Here is a 19,775-nt window from a genome sequence, read left to right as displayed (position 1 = left end):
AATCAGCGAGTCAAATCCGAAACAATGAAATACGTTCAAATATCAATTATTTATTCAGTCATAAACTTAATATCAAATATAATAAAATATGACAATATCAATATAATGATATTATCTTTCTCATCAATCTGCAATGCTTATCTGGAGCTGACCCACCTCCACGGGCAGAATATCATAACGAAACACTCGAAACACCCCACTTCTGATCTGTAGGCACCTCCTGGGGTAATGTTTGTTAGAAAATAAGGGGTTTGAACTTTTAATGTCATAGTATTGTTCTTCAGAGTGGTCAAAAAATCATGCTCCATATTATGGAGTCCATGATCATTCTAAATATCAAAATGAATTATTCACAGTATAGCACAAAATTAAAATATGTTGCATATTCTAGTTCTCCTCATCTTTACCTGATGTGGGCATTCCACGCTTCCTCCTCCTTTTCTTCTTCCTCTTTCTCTTCCCAATTATTGGATAGTCAACTATACTATACTCACTTACATCTGATAGATTTTATTTAAGTTAAGAAGGACCCACAAGGGGACTCGGCTATGTTCATTTACTATAAGTTCACAAATTGGTGTTGTCCAAATAATCATAATCCATGCAAATAATAGACTTAAAGTTATAAAAATTTAGTATTCATTTCACCCACCAGTATATGTAACTTCGTCATTACTGACATTATCTTCTTTGTAGTAACCAGGGTCATCAGCGGCCCTGTAGTCCGGCCCTAGCACTTCCGGTTCTATCTTGGTCCTAGAGATTGTGAGGATTTATTTCGTTGATTTTGGCTTTTAGAATTGTAAAACTATGAAATTAAATCAAACAGTAATATAATAATGGCAGCCAAAAATCTAAATCACAGGTATAATTTACTTTCTGTTCCGATCATCAGACTCCATGGTCCTGTAGTCTAGATGAGGTGGTATCCTAGTTTTAGGATCCACCTTCATTCTATCCTCGCTGGGCTCGCTACTGGAGAGTTTTGTTTTCTCATCACTTATTCTCGACTCATTAGCTAAGCTCAGGCTAGGATCGTCAGCCTCACCGAGTCTGGTCTGAATGTTAGGCCACACTCCAAACTGCTCTGGTCCAGGTTGAACAACTGGAGTGGGTTCAGGAGGAGGAGGGGGAGGAGGAGGAGCAGGCTCACTCTTCTTCTTCTTCCTCCCAAACAGACTAGACCTCCTCTTCCTCTCACCGTCCTCACTCGCACTACCATCCCTCTTCTTCTTGTTGAAAGAGAAGGATTTGGTACGTCTGACCTTTTTCTCGGCAGGATCTGCCTCACTCTCACTCGTTTCCGCGTGTTTGATACTGCTCTTACTCCCCCATCGTCCTAGCTTTGACTTTGACTTCCGTTTTGATTTGGGTGTCGCGTTTGGAGATGCCGCGTCTGTTTCCTGAATGTTATTATTAAGATCGACCTGAAGTTGTTCATTGTTTTCAGAAAGAATCCTGAAAATGCTAGTTTAGCTTGATCAGGTTGAGTGCATTGTGAATATTAGCATTGATGTATTCCTTTAATAACTTACCCCATCCTTGGATTTGCTCTTTTTGACTTTCTTCTTTGAATCCCTTTTCTTGGTCTTCTCTTCAGCTGCAATATTTGCCGTCAACCTAGTCAGGTTTAACATATTTTCGTGGTTTAATAATACGTCGGACTAGATGCTTAGATGCATGATTCATCATAACCTAGCATTATCCAGACTTGCTATGATTTACAGGTACCCGAATATGTTCTCATGTTGAGAATTAATATGAATACCATTTAATTTAATCATAACAACTTACAGCTGCTGCAAATTTTGCAAAAGTGATTGTAATAAAGCAATGGATATTTAGAACTAATCCGCTCATTTACTATAGAAAATTACACTTGATCGGGATCCGGTTATCATATGACAGGAATATCTTCAACTGCACTATTTTATTTCTAATTCTAAGTTCTTAAATGTTCTACCCATATCATTGATAGTCGTCTGTATTTCAAGATATCTGTCATACTTCTTTTCTGACATTTTCACCACGAACTTATCGTGATCTGCACTCTGATCGTAAGTGAGATCCAGGTCAGTGATATCCTTATACTGATGAATCTGATCCCATTGCGCCGGAGTGAATAGGACGATGTAGTAACCATCTAAACGAACAGGTTAAGTCAAGGTCTTATAGTATATGGCAATTAGGTTCAACTAAAAGGTAGATTTATCTTAATTTTTGGCCTGAATTATTCCGAATCTGGCTGTTAGGACTTTAATGTTTGCTTCGCACTATATGTGCTCAAAACTTTGGGATACCGCTCTTTAGATATCCAACTTGGATAATTTGCTTGGTACAAACTTGCAGCTACCATTTTATCTTTTGTTGTATGCAGTAGGATAGTTAATTACATAACAGGAAAATGGAAATAGAACGGAGAAAGAAGACAAGCCTGCGCCTTACTGGCGGCCTGGACTCCCATAGGCATAACTACATAATTTATGTTTTTATATTCTGGGGAATTTAATCTTAACTATTATTCTGCTTCATATTGCAATCTTAGGACCATCTTCTTAAAGGTTAACTCCCGCTGCTTGGTAATAGTTGGACAGTATGATCACATAATAATAATCTAATTGCTCTGTAATTTTACTGGATAGTATAAAGTCCTAATTGTAACTTTCCTGCCTACTTTTATGCCTCCAGTCTTACTCGTCAGCATATGCATTGATGAGTTTATTTGAGCAATCAATTTTGTCTAGAAACCGGCAAAAATATTACAAAAACTGTAGTTGAACTTGAAACTTTTAAAATCCACCTTAATTCGAATCTTAATTTATTTTCTTATCTAGTTCCGTATAACGTGAATACACAAGTCAGCGCGTTAGTGACTAAATTTACTAAATTAGTGACTAACCCTGAGCCTGACTAACAGTCTCCAGCCTGGTGTCCTGATTTATGAGAGCCTGGAACTGGCTGTACTGTTCACCGGTCAACACCACGTTGTACTCCCCGTCATCAGTGATCACGTAGTTCTCCAGCATGTCCCCCAGGATCCCACTTTCTCTCATCTGGTTAAACTGCTCACCTGGTATCGTCAGTACGTACTCGGCTGGGTGTGATTAGTTAATGGTTTGTCAATCTGGTTGTTTACAGACTGAGGGCTTGTCGCATTGCGGGAGGTGTCGCATTGCAGGAGGTGTCGCATTGCAGGAGGTGTCGCATTGCTGGAGGTGTCGCATTGCAGGAGGTGTCGCATTGCAGGAGGTGTCGCATTGCAGGAGGTGTCGCATTGCGGGATCTGCCGGTGCTAGCCACGTGCTACCGCGCAAAGTGCGCACTACACGTCTACCCAAAAACAATTTAGGACCCTCGACGCATGAAAAAAGAGCTTTGGCACAGCACCAGTTTGTCAGGAACGTACTCATGGTCACCGAGTAGGTCGTCACGAGGTACAGTCAGTTGATAGATAAATCGAACGTGACCAATCTTGGCCATTGAGAAGGACTGCATTTTATACACAGCTCACAATTCAGATCCTTATAGTTTGAGAGAACAGCAAGCCAATTCTTTTAGAACGCAAGCGTCTATTAATGAAATCAAATTATAAAATTATTAAGCTTCGTATATACTGATATTTCGGACCTTTACTGATAGTTGAAATTCGACATATGACGTCATCTAGCGTCATCTAGCGTCATCTAGCGTGAAATATCGCCAGATGATGATAGATGACGCTAGATGACGCTAGATGACGCTAGATGACGCCAATTAGCGACATTGTCGCTAAGTGCACGGCACCTTTCGAATGTCGCTATCTAGCGCCATCTAGCGCTATCTAGCGCTATCTAGCGCTATCTAGCGCTATATGACGCTATATGACGCTAGATGACGCTAGATGACGCTAGATGACGCTAAGCACGCAGCACTGACGCCAGGCGACAGATAGCGCTATTTTCATAAAATTTCCGCCCTTTTTTTTGCGACATCTAGCGGTATCTAGCGCTATCTAACGCTATATGTCGCAACGACATCTGACGCAGCGCTATCTAGCGCTATCTAGCGCTATCTGGCGCTATCTAGCGGAGAATGTCGGTTTGTGACAGTTTACGCTAGATAGCGCTAGATAGCGCTAGATAGCGCTAGATATCGCGGCGACAGCTAGCGCTAGATAGCGCTATCTAGCGTAAACTGTCACAAACCGACATTCTCCGCTAGATAACGCTAGATAGCGCTAGATAGCGCTATCTAGCGGAGAATATCGGTTTTTGACAGTTAACGCTAGATAGCGCTAGATAGCGCTATCTAGCGCTAGATATCGCGGCGACAGCTATAGCTATGGCTATAGTTGTTAAACGTTAAATATATATAACGTTGGTTATAGGTTTTATTTTTAACGTTGCAAAACGTTTATTATTTGACTTCAGATCAAGGTTACCAGAGTTTAAAATTCAACTACATTTGAACGTTGTATGTAGGTTACATATAAAACGTTGTTAAACGTTAGATATCTAACGTTGGTTATAGGTTTTATTTTTAACGTTGCAAAACGTTTATTATTTGACGTCAGATCAAGGTTACCTTATTAACTATAAGCAGAGTTTAAAATTCAACTACATTTGAAAGTTGTATGTAGGTTACATATAAAACGTTGTTAAACGTTAAATATCTAACTTTGGTTATAGGTTTTATTTTTAACGTTGCAAAACGATTATTATTTTACGTTAGATCAAGGTTACCTTATCAACTATAAGCAACGTTCAAAACTCAACTAAATTTTAACGTTGTATGTAGGTATACATATAAAAACTTTGCCGGCTGGTATAGGCTTAGACTAATATTTTGAGAAAAAGCGGCGCGTGATAGTAAATTACGAGTATCACCCGTTAACGAGTGAGATTCTTCCAGTATAAGCTGTTTATGCTCTAACCATAGCCCTCTCGCTAGTATAGTAGTACGCTTAGACACATGGCTATGTGAAAGAAGATGTAGGGGGTGCACGATAAAAATAAACTTGCTCGGATTTTAAAAATTTTTGTACCATTGTTTTCTAGAGACTGTGAGAATTTTCACAATACCAAATTTGTCATACCTTTTTGAAAAGATCAGTGAGTTTCGCCTATGTGCCATATTTGATGGTGCGCGGCTTTTGGAGCAAAAGTAGCTGTAAAAGTCGCGTAATTTGACCAAATTCGTCCAAATTTGACCGTTTTTGTCGTATTATTCGGATATATCTTCAGTTCCTTAGATGAGATCATTCTGAAAATTGGCCACGACCTTCCAATAGGGTTTTCACATCTGTCCGAAAAATTTGGTGGATATCGGAGTTGATATAGTGATCAAAATGGGGCAAAATACGCTGCTTTTATGTTTTAGCTGTAACATAATGTCTGATGGTTGGATATGCTTTAAATTTTTCGGACACTTTCCTTCTTAGTCTATGAGTAAGCTTACCAATTTTTGTTGCAATTGGAGGTCGGGAAGGATACTCAATATCTATTAGTTTGAAGAAAATTTTGCTGGCCGAAATTAGCGCTAAAAAACCATCCTACAGTCGGCACGCGCGGCTCACTGTCGATGGCGCGGCGCACTACCTAGAAGATGATGTAAAGATCTTAATGTTAAATTAGCATTTGCAAATTAATAGTATTGAAATCTCGCACAGCAAGTTATTAAAAAAATGTAATGAGAGTCGAGCCGAATTTATTGTTCAGTAATCACATTTACAATGGGTTTACACATTACATAACCGTTTAAATTTCAAATTAATGTTCCTGCACGAATGAAAATGCTTCATAATCATATATCGTACCCACGAGTTTTCAGTTTACGAACTACGCGCAAGTGTGAAGTGCAAGCGCGAAAGCTTTATGACAGGCTGAGCGCGGCCCAGTAACAATCTTCGGGATTGGAATTATTTTGGATAAATACCTTACAGCTTTGAGCTTCGAGTAATCTATTTGACGATGTTTGTTGTAGCGCGATGCACTACTGGGCCGCGCCGCGCAGCCAATAATGCTTCTTGCAACCACAAGTGCTTTACTAAACATAGTCCCAGGAAAAGTTACCGGCTGGTGGTGGTACTAGAGTTGGTTTAATTTAAACAGACGGCTTGACCTCGCGCGCGACAACAAGCATGATTTGCACGCGTGGCGCATTCCAATGTTCAGGCAGCTACCACGTGACACAATTCAGCCAACCAGAGTACAGGAATCCGCAAAGTTAAAGTTGCAAACTTTTGATCGGCCCGAAAGGGGACTTTTCTGGAGATTTTGAGATAACTCAACAATTACGTTGTCTTGAATTTTCCTCCTGGAGAGGTAACGTTACTTTTACAAAAGGAACATGTTACAAAAAACCGGAAGTCTCCAACTCTTTTACTTTCAAAGTTAAGCCCCATCCGGTCAGGCCTCAGGGTTCCTGGGGTTGGTCAGTACGTTACTGTACGAACTTTTAAAAGGTGTCGAACTGTACAAATTTTAAAAAAGCTGTCGAGGAATTTTTACCGAATTTTTTTTTTAATTTTGTTTTTTAATCACTTCAGTCCGAAAAATTTGTTATTTTTGTCCGGGAGGTTACACTTCAGATTTAAAATATTAACATGCATCCGCACGTCATCGTTTCCCGCCATTTTAACACAAATTGTTGCAATTAGCTTTTCGAAAATTTATGAGGCGAATTTTTCCCAAAATAATCCCGAACTGAAAAAACGTGCCAAACTGTACGAATTTTTTACGACTTTTGTACGAACTGACTTGTAGCGCGATGCGTTACTGTGCCGCGCCGCGCACTTAATAAGGCTTCTCACAGCGACCTGGCTAGATCGGCGAAATGCGCTATATACTGTGCCGCGCCGAGCTGCCATGAATTGACATCGTCAATTAAGAACTGACCAACTATGTTACTAAATTGTCGACGCGATATGCACCATGACTGGGCCTCGCCGAGCTGTGAACAGTGAAGGATTGACATCGTGAATCAACGCGATGCGTTACTGTGAGTGTGTCACGCCGCGCATCCAAAAATGCTTCTCGGTATCCAATAATGCTTTTCGGCGAAATGCACCACTGAGCTGTGAAAGATTGGCATCATGAATCAACGATGTTAGTAACTTGTATAAATTTTGTCGAAATAGTACGTGCCGCTTTCTTCCGATCCCGAAATGTTAAGGGTCGACGGTCGTTTACATATTAGTATTACGTAATCAGCTGAGGAGGTTGGGGTTTTCAAATGATTATTGATTACGCTAGTGTAATATATTGACATAAATATATTAGCTATGGTAAAACTGATTACGGGGTATGTGAACGACCCCTCATTGTTAGTAATCAGTTCCATACATAGCTATTAAGCTATTAATATCATGTCACAATCACACTAGCGAGCGTAATAATTTGGAAAACCCCGGCCGGCGGCATCAGGCCCCTTATATAATTATAATATGTAAACGACCCCTTGATTAAGTGATATTTAATATTTTGTTCCACTCAGCCGAATATTTGATAAATCGAGTGTAATAGTTGGGTGACTTCGACGAGCCGCGCAAGCTTATAGTTATAGTTATATCATTCTCACTTAAATTATAATTAATTTTCATACACAGTAAAAATTAATTTTCATATAAAATAAAAATAACAAAAAAGATTGGGTGGGAAAAGACAGGCTGCGCTTACGGTCCCAGTAAAACACACACACACACACACACACACACACACACACACACACACACACACACACACACACACACACACACACACACACACACACACACACACACACACACACACACACACACACACACACACACACACACACACACACACACACACACACACACACACACACACACACACACACACACACACACACACACACACACACACACACACACACACACACACACACACACACACACACACACACACACACACACACACACACACACACACACACACACACACACACACACACACACACACACACACACACACACACACACACACACACACACACACACACACACACACACACACACACACACACACACACACACACACACACACACACACACACACACACACACACACACACACACACACACACACACACACACACACACACACACACACACACACACACACACACCCACCCAGATAGCAACATCTAGCGCTAAATAGCCTGGACTGTCACGACCCAAAATTCTTCGCTATCTAGCGCTATATGTCGCAACGACATCTGACGCTATATAGCGCTATCTGGCGCTATATAGCGCTAGATAGCGTGAACTGTCGTAAACTGACTTATCCCGCTATCCAGCGCTTGATGTCGCCTGCGTCAGATGTCGTCGCGACAGATGTCGTCAGATGTCGTCAGATGTCGCTAGATGGCGTCAGATAGCGTCAGATGTCGCGGCAACATATGACGCTAGATGACGCTAGATGTCGTCCCTAGAATTTTGATGAAAATAGCGCTATCTGTCGCCTGGCGTCAGTGCTGCGTGCTTAGCGTCATCTAGCGTCATCTAGCGTCATCTAGCGTCATATAGCGTCATATAGCGCTAGATAGCGCTAGATAGCGCTAGATAGCGCTAGATGGCGCTAGATAGCGACATTCGAAAGGTGCCGTGCACTTAGCGACAATGTCGCTAATTGGCGTCATCTAGCGTCATCTAGCGTCATCTAGCGTCATCTATCATCATCTGGCGATATTTCACGCTAGATGACGCTAGATGACGCTAGATGACGTCATATGTCGAATTTCAACTATCAGTAAAGGTCCGATATTTCTTTGTTTAGATTTATTGACTAAAGATCTCGATATTGTGGGACTATGTTGTTGGGTATAGTTAAAGGTTATATAGTAGTTTACTAGGATATAAAGGATGGTTTCATGCTCCAGCTGATCATAAGCTTAGTAAATAAGTAAATAACTGCGGTCATGTTTCATTATAATTACTCTCATTCGACTCAATCCATATCAAAATATTTATCGACATATTATATTTTATAACTGTAGTCCGAAATTAGCTGGACTCATTTGACCGCAAGTCATTTTGCCAACTGCCAGCCCTATTCATACTTCACCTTATCAATATGGACGAAACTTCTTATTATACAGACTGTTAGGCGGCAGGAACACGATTGACTAATAAAAATAATCATTTTATAATTGGTGATTGATCTGGTTTTTCAGTTTTTACGTAAATTGAAGAAACGAAAATGGATTTTATATATTTGACCCTTACCAGTTTGAGGTTCTTCTACTTCATCACCATTAGCTTTTACCAGCTCATCTGAAACAGACATAATCGGGCATAAAATATATAGAAATATACACGGCACCATTATAACTTATTCTAAAGAATGATCGCTTCACTACAAACATGAAATACTACAGAATATTGAGGAAATGAGGTGCTCTGTTAGTAGCACCTCACAATATAATGTGGCCTGCAGGAAAGATTCAACAATTAACATCAGTATAAATGCCACCTTTCTTCTCCGCATTAACGACGCTCTTTTCCTCTTTTTCCTTTGATCCGAATATATCACTCAAGCCAAACCCAAAAGAAATCCTCCGTTCTGCCTTGTCTCCTCTTTTGGTCTAGGATTAAAACTTGATTAATGTGTGCTTCTTAAAAGTTGAAACTGTTCAATTCTCATACGTAGTTTCAGCAACTTTTTAGATATAATTTACTATAAATTTCTTCTCTTCCAAGCCTACCTCAATCTCTTTCTCCTGGTCCTCAAACTTAGACAGATCAGGGGTCTTGAAGTTCCTGAGTTCCTCAATCTCAGCCCCTCTCCTAGCTTCATCCTCCTCACTCCCATCCAGGTTGCTCGGAGACTTGGCTCCCCCGTAGTTCCGGGGCAGAGTCTGTCCGTACCTCAAGTCTACCCCCTCAAACTGGTCTAGTTTTGCCTTCAAGTTGGAGGGTAGGGTGGAGGATCTGTAGTCTCCGTTTCTGACGGCTCCTTGCCATCTGATGTGAACGTGGTCATTTTATTTGGAACAGCTTTTATCTGCTCAAATCTAAGTTAAGAAAATACCATATTTGCGTAAGTTTGTGCCATATAGATGGGAGACAAGTCATGAATATTGAAATCTGTGGCGACTGGCGGATGCATATTCATAATGTTAAAATAGAGCACGACTATTATAACAGAGCACGACTATAACAGAGCACGACTAACAGTAACTAGACTCTATAAGTTGAAACTAGCGTATCTTTCTGGTCTAAAGACTTAAAGAGTAATTTCATGCTATAGTTCCTACCCTTTAATGACACTCTCCGCAGATTCGTCCCCTCTCTTGAACCCTTTCAAGTACATCAAACACAGAATATCTTCTTGTATGTTCCTTTTATCATCATCCAACGTGCCTTGACGAATGTTTGCTCCTGATAAGGCTTTAGCTTTGATCATCTGGAAACGCTTTCGTTTTAGCTTCACCGAATCTGGGAAGCAAGGGTTTTTAAATTTGTGGATTTTATCTATAGTACTGTATTCTGATATTCTTGAATTTATTTTGACGTTGTTGATTTCATATATTCTCTCGAATTTTCTGTACACCAATGACACTGCGACTAAAGGAACTAATGACAAATAAAACAATTACAAAGTAACAAAAATAGCCAATATTTCGGTACAGACGGTACCCTCTGCTGGGCTGAAATATGATTTACCTTATCGAACTAGGAATCGACCGGATTGGGGTTTTGGCTGCCGGACCGGATTCAGCCGGATTTGGATCTCAAATCCGGCAAGCCGGATTTTGCCGGACCGGAACCGGTGGTTTCAGAGTGAAATAAAAGGCAGCCGGATTTTGCCGGATTTAGCCGGATGTTGCCGGAAAATTTCCTTCCTTTCCACGCCTAATCTTCATCGAGCACTTCTTGCAGCTTGCATAAGGGATCCCATTTTCTTCTGAGTAGAACAACCAGACGGACGAAGTTTTAGATTTACTACTACTCGACTCGACTTAGGGCGGCTTCAACGTCCGAACAGATATAGTTTTTTTACAAATCTTCCTATCTACTACTAGTCGACATTGCTTAAACAAGCAGTACGTAGCAGACACAATGTAACACGAGTAGACACGAGTCACGACACTAGACGAGTAATAATTAGAAATGATATCTAATTGGCATATGCTGCCAGACCCCTGATTGAGCGCGTTTGTGCGAATTCCCTTTTTTTCATGCAAGTCTGAGTATCATTGGGTCACGTGACTTACAACCAGAGGTGCTTAATAAGGTTGTTCGTAAGCAGGCACTGTCTAGTACAGTACTACCTTATCGGACCTTATTTGGACGGACATTACTTGAACGGACATAATTTTAATGTCCGTTCATAATTATTAATTATGAACGGACATTAATATGAACGCTAGAAGGCAATCAAAACCATCAAAAGTCCGATTTTTTTCCATCTTTTTTTAAACGTTTTTTAAATTTTAGCAAATGATTTTTAAATCCATTTTTCATACAGTAAGCTTATCTGCGTTTTGCAGATAAGGTACGAAGGTACCTACAGGACTAGATTAGATACCGTCGGTCACATAACTAGGGAGATATCCCGGTTTGGATGAAAAAATGTTTGAAAAAAATTCAACGGACTTTAACTTGGACGGACATTAATTGAACGGACTTTATTTGAACGGACATTAAGATAAACGCTAGGCCCTCCAGCGTTCAAGTAATGTCCGTCCAAATAAGGTCCGATAAGGTAATCACCGTCTGGCGTCTAGAGCTGAGTCACATGATTGCAGTAATGAGCTAATTAAGTAGCTACCCAGACCCTGAACACGTGACCTTCATATTTCGTATTTCATAATCAGAAGATTAAATACTGCCAATTTTGCGATTATAGCCGGGGGCTAGCCCAGGGAGGTGGCCCAAAATATTTTCCGGTTTTTTCCGCACCTACCCCTCGATACACTATTCTGTATTCTGGTGGACTCAAGGTTTCCCCCGGTAATGCGATCTCGGAAGGCAGGCCTCCCCTTTGCAACACGAGCTCGGAAGCGGGAGCTCTCGATACAGGAGGTACGTCTCGAGAACGACTCGGACCGAAAAACTTCTAAGTCAAAATGTTTCAAAGTTTTTCTGAAAACCACTTTTTTCCACGATTCAGGCTACCCTGTTGGGTCCGGGACTCTAGGGCGTAAGACTCTAGGGCGTGAGACTTTAGGGCGGCGCCCTAACCCTAACCATCACCCTAACCCTAACCCTAACCCTAAGACCCTAGAGTCTTACGCCCTAGAGTCTTACGCCCTAGAGTCCGGACCCCTACCCTGTTCATTATTAGCCGAAAATATTTTTTTGGTTTTGCGAAGTCCGCACCTACCCATCGATACACAATTTTGGACTCGAGGTTTCCCCTGGTAATGTGATCTCGAAAGGCAGGCCTCCCCTTTGCAACACGAGCTCGGAAGCGGGAGCTCTCGATACAGGAGGTACGTCTCGAGAACGACTCGGACCGAAAAACTTCTAAGTCAAAATGTTTCAAAGTTTTTCTGAAAACCACTTTTTTCCACGATTCAGGCTACCCTGTTCATTATTAGCCGAAAATATTTTTTTGGTTTTTCGAAGTCCGCACCTACCCATCGATACACAATTCTGGACTCGAGAGGTTCCCCCGGTAATGTGATCTTGGAAGGCAGGCCTCCCCTTTGCAACACGAGCTCGGAAGCGGGAGCTCTCGATACAGGAGGTACGTGAACGTCTCGAGAACGACTCGGACCGAAAAACTTCTAAGTCAAAATTTTTTTAAAGTTTTTCTTAAAACCACTTTTTTTCCACGATTCAGGCTACCCTGTTCATTATTACTATTAGCCAAAAATATTTTTTTGATTTTTTTTCGGTAAAAAAAACTGAAATCCGGCAAAAATTCGGCAAATTTTTTTCCAGCCGGAGCCGGAACCGGAACCGGATTTTGAAGCCGGATATCCGGCCGGAACCGGATTCAGCTGGATTTCCGGTCGGTTCCTATATCGGACCTTATTTGGACGGACATTACTTGAACGCTGGAGGCCCTAGCGTTCATCTTAATGTCCGTTCAAATAAAGTCCGTTCAATTAAATTTAATGTCCGTCCAAGTTAAAGTCCGTTGAAATTTTTTCAAACATTTTTCCATTTCGAACTTTTTGTCCAGAATATGACAACTTTGAAAACTTGATTGTGCCGTAAGTTAACGATGGAAAGGTTCTCCTTGGTCTGCCGAGGCACAGAAAATTCTACTAGAATATGATGTTTTCAAGGGTCACTTGGCGGAAAAAAGTCAACGAAATTATGGCACTCAACAATATAGTTCATGAACTAGTCCCCGCCAACATGACAAACTTGTTCCAGCCTCTAGATATTACGGTAAATCGTGTTTCCAAGGACATTGTCCGACGTTGTTATAGTTCATATTACTCAGGGGAGGTAATGGAACAGTGCTAGGAAAGCTCCACGTGATGTTAAGGTTAACCTTAAGTTGTCTAAGATAAAACCACTTCACGCCGAATGGTTTGTAAAAGTTAACACTGAAATGCAGGACCGGGGTAGTTTGATAAAAAAGGTTTCCATAAAGCTAGAAATCACTGATGCTTTAAGCATGGACTATTTCATGCACGAAAACCCATTTGATGAAGATAATATGTGATATTAGACACTGATCATGTACATATATTTTAACATTTTTACTGCTCAATGACTGCTTTTCTTACTTACTGTAGAAAAAATGGATTTAAAAATCATTTGCTGAAATTTAAAAAACGTCAACAAAATTGAAAAAAATTCGGATTTTTGATGGTTTTGAATGCCTTCGAGCGTTCATATTAATGTCCGTCCATAATTATGTCCGTTCATGTAATGTCCGTCCAAATAAGGTCCGATAAGGTAGTCATAATCATATGTACACACTCGAAAGTGTGCCTCCACACCATATTCAATGATTTTATTTTCACACTGAATACCAACTGATAAACAACAAAACGAACCGTGAATGTCCTTGGAGTCGTCTATAGCATCCTCTCCAACTACGGCATCTATCATGCTCTCATAGTTCATCTTATACGTCTGTTCTAACACCGCCACCACTGGGCAAGGTAGCGCTCTAGCTCTAGCTTCTCTGCCTACAGCTGCAAATATTCGTTAGTTACTATACCATGATATTTAGTAGGGAACCGTTTATCTTAACGTGAATTAAATCACATCTAAGGGTGCAAATATTGGTTTGTCAGTATACTGATTACTGGACAAGGCAGCGCTCTCGCTCTAGCGTTTCTGCCTACAGCTGCAATCATTCGTTAGTTACTATAAGTATACCATGATATTTAATAGGGAAACGTTTAACTTAACGTGAATTAAACCACATATGAAACGGACGATTTCCCAGTCAAGAAAACGAATCAGAATTATGTCTGCCGCATAAGCTACGGCCTCGCAGATTTGTTGAATTTAAAGTAAAGAGCGATTACTTGCAGTCTTTCCTACACAACAGTTTTCAAACCTGATTAGCATTTAGCATTTGCGCCCAATTTGTTTGCCGACGCCCATAACGCTTGGTTTGGGAGGTGAACCTTATCTAATTGACCAATCAAAATAATTTAAAATCGCTGTCACATGTCATAACAATTTTCACACCAGATTCGCATAAACGACGCCCAATTTGTTTACCGACGCCTAATTTGTTTGCCGAGGCCCAAAATGAATGTTATTACAATTTGGATTGCTTTGGGTAATTAACAAATCAGCTTCTAGCTTATATTAACCAATCCAAATCCAAATCCAAAATCGCAGTCACATGTCGCAGTCACACGTCAAATCGCAGTCACATGTCAAATATGGTTCATCTCCCCACCAAAATCTAAATCTATTTGGCCCACCTAGGATAGTTCCGAGGACCATTTTAACGCTCTTCTTGTCCACCAAGTCGCTCACGTCCATCAGACTGAGCTCTGGTATCCCGAACTTCCTGCACCAGATTATGTAAACCTCCACGTTGTGTCTGACAAAGGTCCTCCCTCGGTCCGTGTGGTTTGACATGTTTATCTGGGATCAGAGGGTTTGCTATAAATCATTGCTTAACTTGAGAATTAATTAATTATTTAATTATGATTATAATTTAATCAGCGACTTTTCAAGATATTAAAGATATTAAGACATTAGGAACCTGCTTATAGGTAACATGTGTTGTTAGTTACCGGTTCTAGCGCAGGATCATTACAGAGTTTGTTCATGGAGTTACAGAAGTCACACAGCAACACTCCACTCCACAGCTTATCAAAGAACTTCTCCCATGGTACTTTCCGTCCTGCAAATATCGTGCATACAGATAACAAGATAATATTTGATTTTTTCAGGCTTTTAAGGGCTAATATAATTGTTCATAACTCTGATATCGTCGTAATAGTGATACTCTGACACTGTTGTAAAAGTAATGATGGTTAATTTAGATTCATGGTTCAGACCGTAAGGAGTGCTAATTTTCACTTCCGATTCAAGATTAAAGGAATTTGAACCAGTTAATACTTAAGGGTCAAATTGCTTTCAAATGTACAAAATAAGTACTCGTGGTAGACTAGTGATAGTTTATATACAATATACATTATACATCTCCAGCTCTCTTTTCTTCCACAATCCACATTTGTTCTTCACAACGATTAAATAAAATCCACGTATCCCGCTGTACGGAACTCATCAAACAGTTGAGAATAATGATCGACCTCATTGGTACATTCGACTGGTAAATAAGCGGCGGTTATCAATGGACGGGATGAGTCTTAATACCGTACCAATCCTGAGTATTATTGTAAACGAGAGTAATTGTAAACAATAGTATTAGTACAGATCAGTTTGTGCCCTTGAAGTAGTTTTATGCATCATATGTGATATAACCTTGTATACTTTTTGCCGTTGACTTTGTTTTTTACCTGTGATATAACCGAGCCAATCTGCCAAATCAATGATAAGCGGAGTGTATCGTGAGTCAATGAGATCGTCCCAAGAGATATCATCACTGTCCAAATCACTGTTAGAGCCGGAGGACGAAGAAGAGCTTGAAACCTTCTTCTTTCTCCCGAATTTCTTTCTCTTCTTCAGCGACTTTCTATCTTTACCAGCGACAGGTGCAGGTGCTGGAGCTGTGGTCTGCTCTAAATATCTCTGTTTAGTATCATCAAGTCTGTTCGGTGAAGTTGGTCTAATCTCCTGACTAGCCCTCCCTGCAGAGCTCAGATCATTCTGATGCAGATTTCCATGTTCGAACCTCCGTCTTGCCTCCTTAGGATCTATAGTCTCTCTGACAATGTTATCCTCGTCAAGTTCAGGATAGTCTCTAAAGGTATCTTGGACCCTTCCTCGTTCCTTGGTTCTACGTCCCATCACCTCATCTTAATCGCTGGATATTTTACATAATGTACTTCTCAACCAAATTAGATACAACTGTGAACACGTAGACAACAACTAAAAGTCTCCAGCAGGAATAGCAGAAGTTAACAGACTGAGAATGTTAGTGTTTTAATGTGCAGGGCTCTGCATGTGCACTTAACAAAGGTACCAGTTTCCCATTAGCTAGCTTCATTCCCGGCCCATGGATGGGCGAGGAGAACAATTTAGGGGTTCATAATTATCATGTAGATATGAATTGAATCCTCTGACGATATTGTACCCGTACTTATTGCAAGAATCAATTATTTATCAATTAGTTCTAATTCGTAAGCTAAGGCAGGTACTACTTTGGGTAGAAAGGATATCCAATTAAGCTAATAATAAATTCAAATCTAAAGGATGGCAAATCACAATAAAATTAGAGATTAAGGGGAAGTGTATTTTTCTTGATGGTCGATAAATAGTGTAAGCCAAAAACTAATAATTGCTTAAAATCGTGGATGATTAATGAGATCACGCTACGATATACAGTAAAACCCCGATTTACCGTAGAGTTTGGGGGAAAGGAAACATCCGCGGTAAATCGGGGTCCGCGGTAAATCGGGGTTTTGTTTGGTTTACATAATGTATGTTTAGCCCTATTATATATATATTTGGGGAAAAGGAAATGGCGGCGGTATATCGGGGTTTGCAGTAAATCAAGGCGCGGTATATCGAGGTTTTACTGTAACTGAATTGTTCATAATTCACGCCTGTTCTGGACTGAATATCCTGCTCCAGGGTTGGATCCTGGTGGACAAGATCAGTTTTTCCCAAATGTAGCCTTGCATCGCTTGCATCAGCGCTTGGATACTACAGTCAATCAATTAGTGATAATTATCATGTTACTTCTAATCAATGATATTGAATAACTTTCTCATCTCAATCCATAGTTGCCATATTGATACTTTCCAGGTGCTCTCTGCTCGTCAAGTGAACGATTTTTATGAATAAATCGTTCTTATTTTCTGTGTTAAATCCCAAATAAAGTGTCTCAGGTATCAAATCAATTTCCGGGTAGGGGATTCCGATCGCTTTGAACCGTTTCCAAGTCTCTAAGAGATAACGAAACTCTAAATAATTGAAAATAATTTCTTCATTTTTCCGAGTAAGATCTCCTTCGTTCTGCTTATGATATCCACAGAACAGTTTTTTCATGGAATCAGTTTTAATGCCAAGATACGTATCGGTATCCCGAGTGTCAGTTAAAATCAAGTTGAACATAAAGTCGCACGTTATGATAACAGGATGTTTGGGAGCATAATTCTTAGCTCTAGGAGGCAGCCTGAAAACAAAGCTATACCTGGAGCCAACTCCTGGTTCCGAACCCTCTCCCACTGAGTGTGGAACATCCTGTCCCTCAACAAAGTTTATTGTCAGTGTCCTACCCATGATAGTCTCAACAGTTCGTCGGTCAATGACCTGACCAGCCCAAATAACAGCCACTTCCAACCCCCTGTCCCCATCCCTCTCTCCTCTGACACTTCTCTCAATAACCTCCACGTCAGGGTAGCAGATATCTGATACCTTGTCACTGGAGCTGGAGTTTGAACCGGAGCTAGTCTCAGGGGACCGGTCACGTGGTAAAGATCTGCTCTGTTTTGAGAGACGTTTTCTTCGGGGCATGTCTTCTCAGTCTCATCACCTGCTAACGGTTATTTAAATTGAGTATTGACATCTTTTCCTTTTGTTTGGAAAAAAGAGACATTGGTGACGGTCCACTCTACTCAATTTTGGGTTTTGGTTAAAATGTTATAATATAAATCCATGCTTTGATATGATATATTAGCATCCGCTATGACTGGACTATCCAATTTAAACCGACATGATACAGTTTCCAGATGAATCAATGAACGGGCGGGTTTCTAATATAATCCAATGTCTTAAATATATCGTTAACAGTCTTTCAGTTTAGGCATTAAATCTGTAATTCCACGCTTTTTTGATCTCTGCCTAATAGGCAATGCATATCGCTTACTAATGTGGCCCTCGAAAAAAACAAGCTCGACAATTCTTCCATTTAAAGAAAGGAAGCTAAAAAATCAAAAAATACAAGCAATGTACTACCATGAACAACAGAACAAATACAACACATCACGGTAAATATGTAATCTATCTCGTCATTGATATCATTATTCTCATCAAAGTGTTATTCTCGTATTATGTGATGATTATTGTGCTGGATGAGCCATTGTGTCCAGCTTCAGACAGACCGCAACACGAAACATATCAATTAATTAATACATTTCAAAGCAAAAAAAGATTTTTGAGAACAGAAATGTGGACAAAACGAATCAAGACAGCTCTATAATAATATGTGTAAGAATATCTAGAGATGATTCACGTGGTCCAGATGATAACTACTTTCGCTTTTGGATTTTCGTCCGTCCGTATGCTATTGTTGGCCGCTCCTCTATGATTTGATGTAAATCTCATAAAATACACTTCTCATTCGCAGATTTCATAATATTAATCAAATAATCTCTAATCAAATTCTCCATAATAAACGCCGTCAATACAAGGGCGTGCTTCCTTTCCTACGACACTCTCTGCAGAAATGCTGTGAGCAGTGTGCAGTAGCATTTTATTATTATATGCAGCGCCGCATATTTTACTATACATGCATACCAAGATATAAGGAGGTAAATATTCGAGTATTTAAATTACTGAAGATATGACACTGCACCTTTATTGTCCGCTAATACAATAGTACGATAGTGCAGATTTCCTGAAGTGTCCTGTAAGTATACAATTAAAATCACCGTGTTATACAGTATACATTGTATATTTACTGATATCTGTCTGCACTCTGCAATTGAACATGTTAGTTCCACCACTGCCTACTGGGCTAAGTTATTAATTATTCTACTCTTCCATACTATATATTTTTTTTATTTCAAAATTCAAATAAACTTTACATCAATGTATTACAGTTATATTCAATAAAAAAGACCACAATATCTCCTGTGAAGCAAAAACATGGCAAAAGAGAGCTAGAAAACTATTCATGATACTCAACACTACCAGACTCAGCTGGAGTGAGAAACAATATGTAAAAACATCAAAGTAAAATTTATTTCGGCTGAACCAAAACACGGTGGTAAGACCATAATTACATTGGTATATATACCTATATACCTCCAGTTTAATTTAAACAGCTACTTAACACAGTAACTTTAAAAACATTCGTCTCCTAACCAAATGTGCGCCTAATTTCCAAGACTAGTGGTGGTAGCATCTTCCCTATCCACTGAATCTCTTATCGTGCAACGGTTTATAACAACAAAGCCTGGGATCCTACGTGATCTATAAAATACTGATGTCAAGTTTAAGGTCGTCAAATTTGGAATACAAACCTGAGCGCTGGAAAAATATATCA

General features: G+C 40.0%; 3 protein-coding genes across 3 annotated transcripts in view; 1 reads left to right on the top strand and 2 right to left on the bottom strand.

Annotated features, from left to right (window-relative positions):
* LOC134817891 (testican-2-like) overlaps positions 1 to 19,775 on the top strand; it is a 62,232-nt gene that overhangs the window by 15,224 nt on the left and 27,233 nt on the right. The gene's annotated exons all lie outside the window — the stretch shown is intronic.
* On the bottom strand, positions 83 to 1,035 carry LOC134817966 (uncharacterized). Its single transcript, XM_063827362.1, has 4 exons — positions 877 to 1,035; positions 653 to 756; positions 408 to 500; positions 83 to 220 (listed from the first exon to the last, which is right to left on the bottom strand). The coding sequence occupies exons 1-4, from the start codon at positions 951 to 953 to the stop codon at positions 138 to 140; spliced, it is 357 nt and encodes a 118-aa protein (XP_063683432.1). The 5' UTR covers positions 954 to 1,035; the 3' UTR covers positions 83 to 137.
* LOC134826058 (uncharacterized) lies at positions 1,025 to 15,561 on the bottom strand. The gene is made up of 11 exons (XM_063838322.1): positions 15,172 to 15,561; positions 14,854 to 15,019; positions 13,966 to 14,106; positions 10,258 to 10,438; positions 9,706 to 9,964; positions 9,474 to 9,585; positions 9,227 to 9,274; positions 2,900 to 3,094; positions 1,536 to 1,600; positions 1,154 to 1,403; positions 1,025 to 1,053 (listed from the first exon to the last, which is right to left on the bottom strand). Exons 1-11 carry the CDS (start codon positions 15,205 to 15,207, stop codon positions 1,025 to 1,027), a joined length of 1,482 nt encoding a protein of 493 aa, XP_063694392.1. The 5' UTR covers positions 15,208 to 15,561.

The sequence above is a fragment of the Bolinopsis microptera genome, chromosome 1 (assembly GCF_026151205.1).
Source record: "Bolinopsis microptera isolate Bmic1 chromosome 1, MBARI_Bmic_1.0, whole genome shotgun sequence".
Classification (NCBI taxonomy): domain Eukaryota; kingdom Metazoa; phylum Ctenophora; class Tentaculata; order Lobata; family Bolinopsidae; genus Bolinopsis; species Bolinopsis microptera.
Note: the sequence above shows the minus strand (reverse complement) of the source record. Positions and strands in the feature narration are given on the sequence as shown.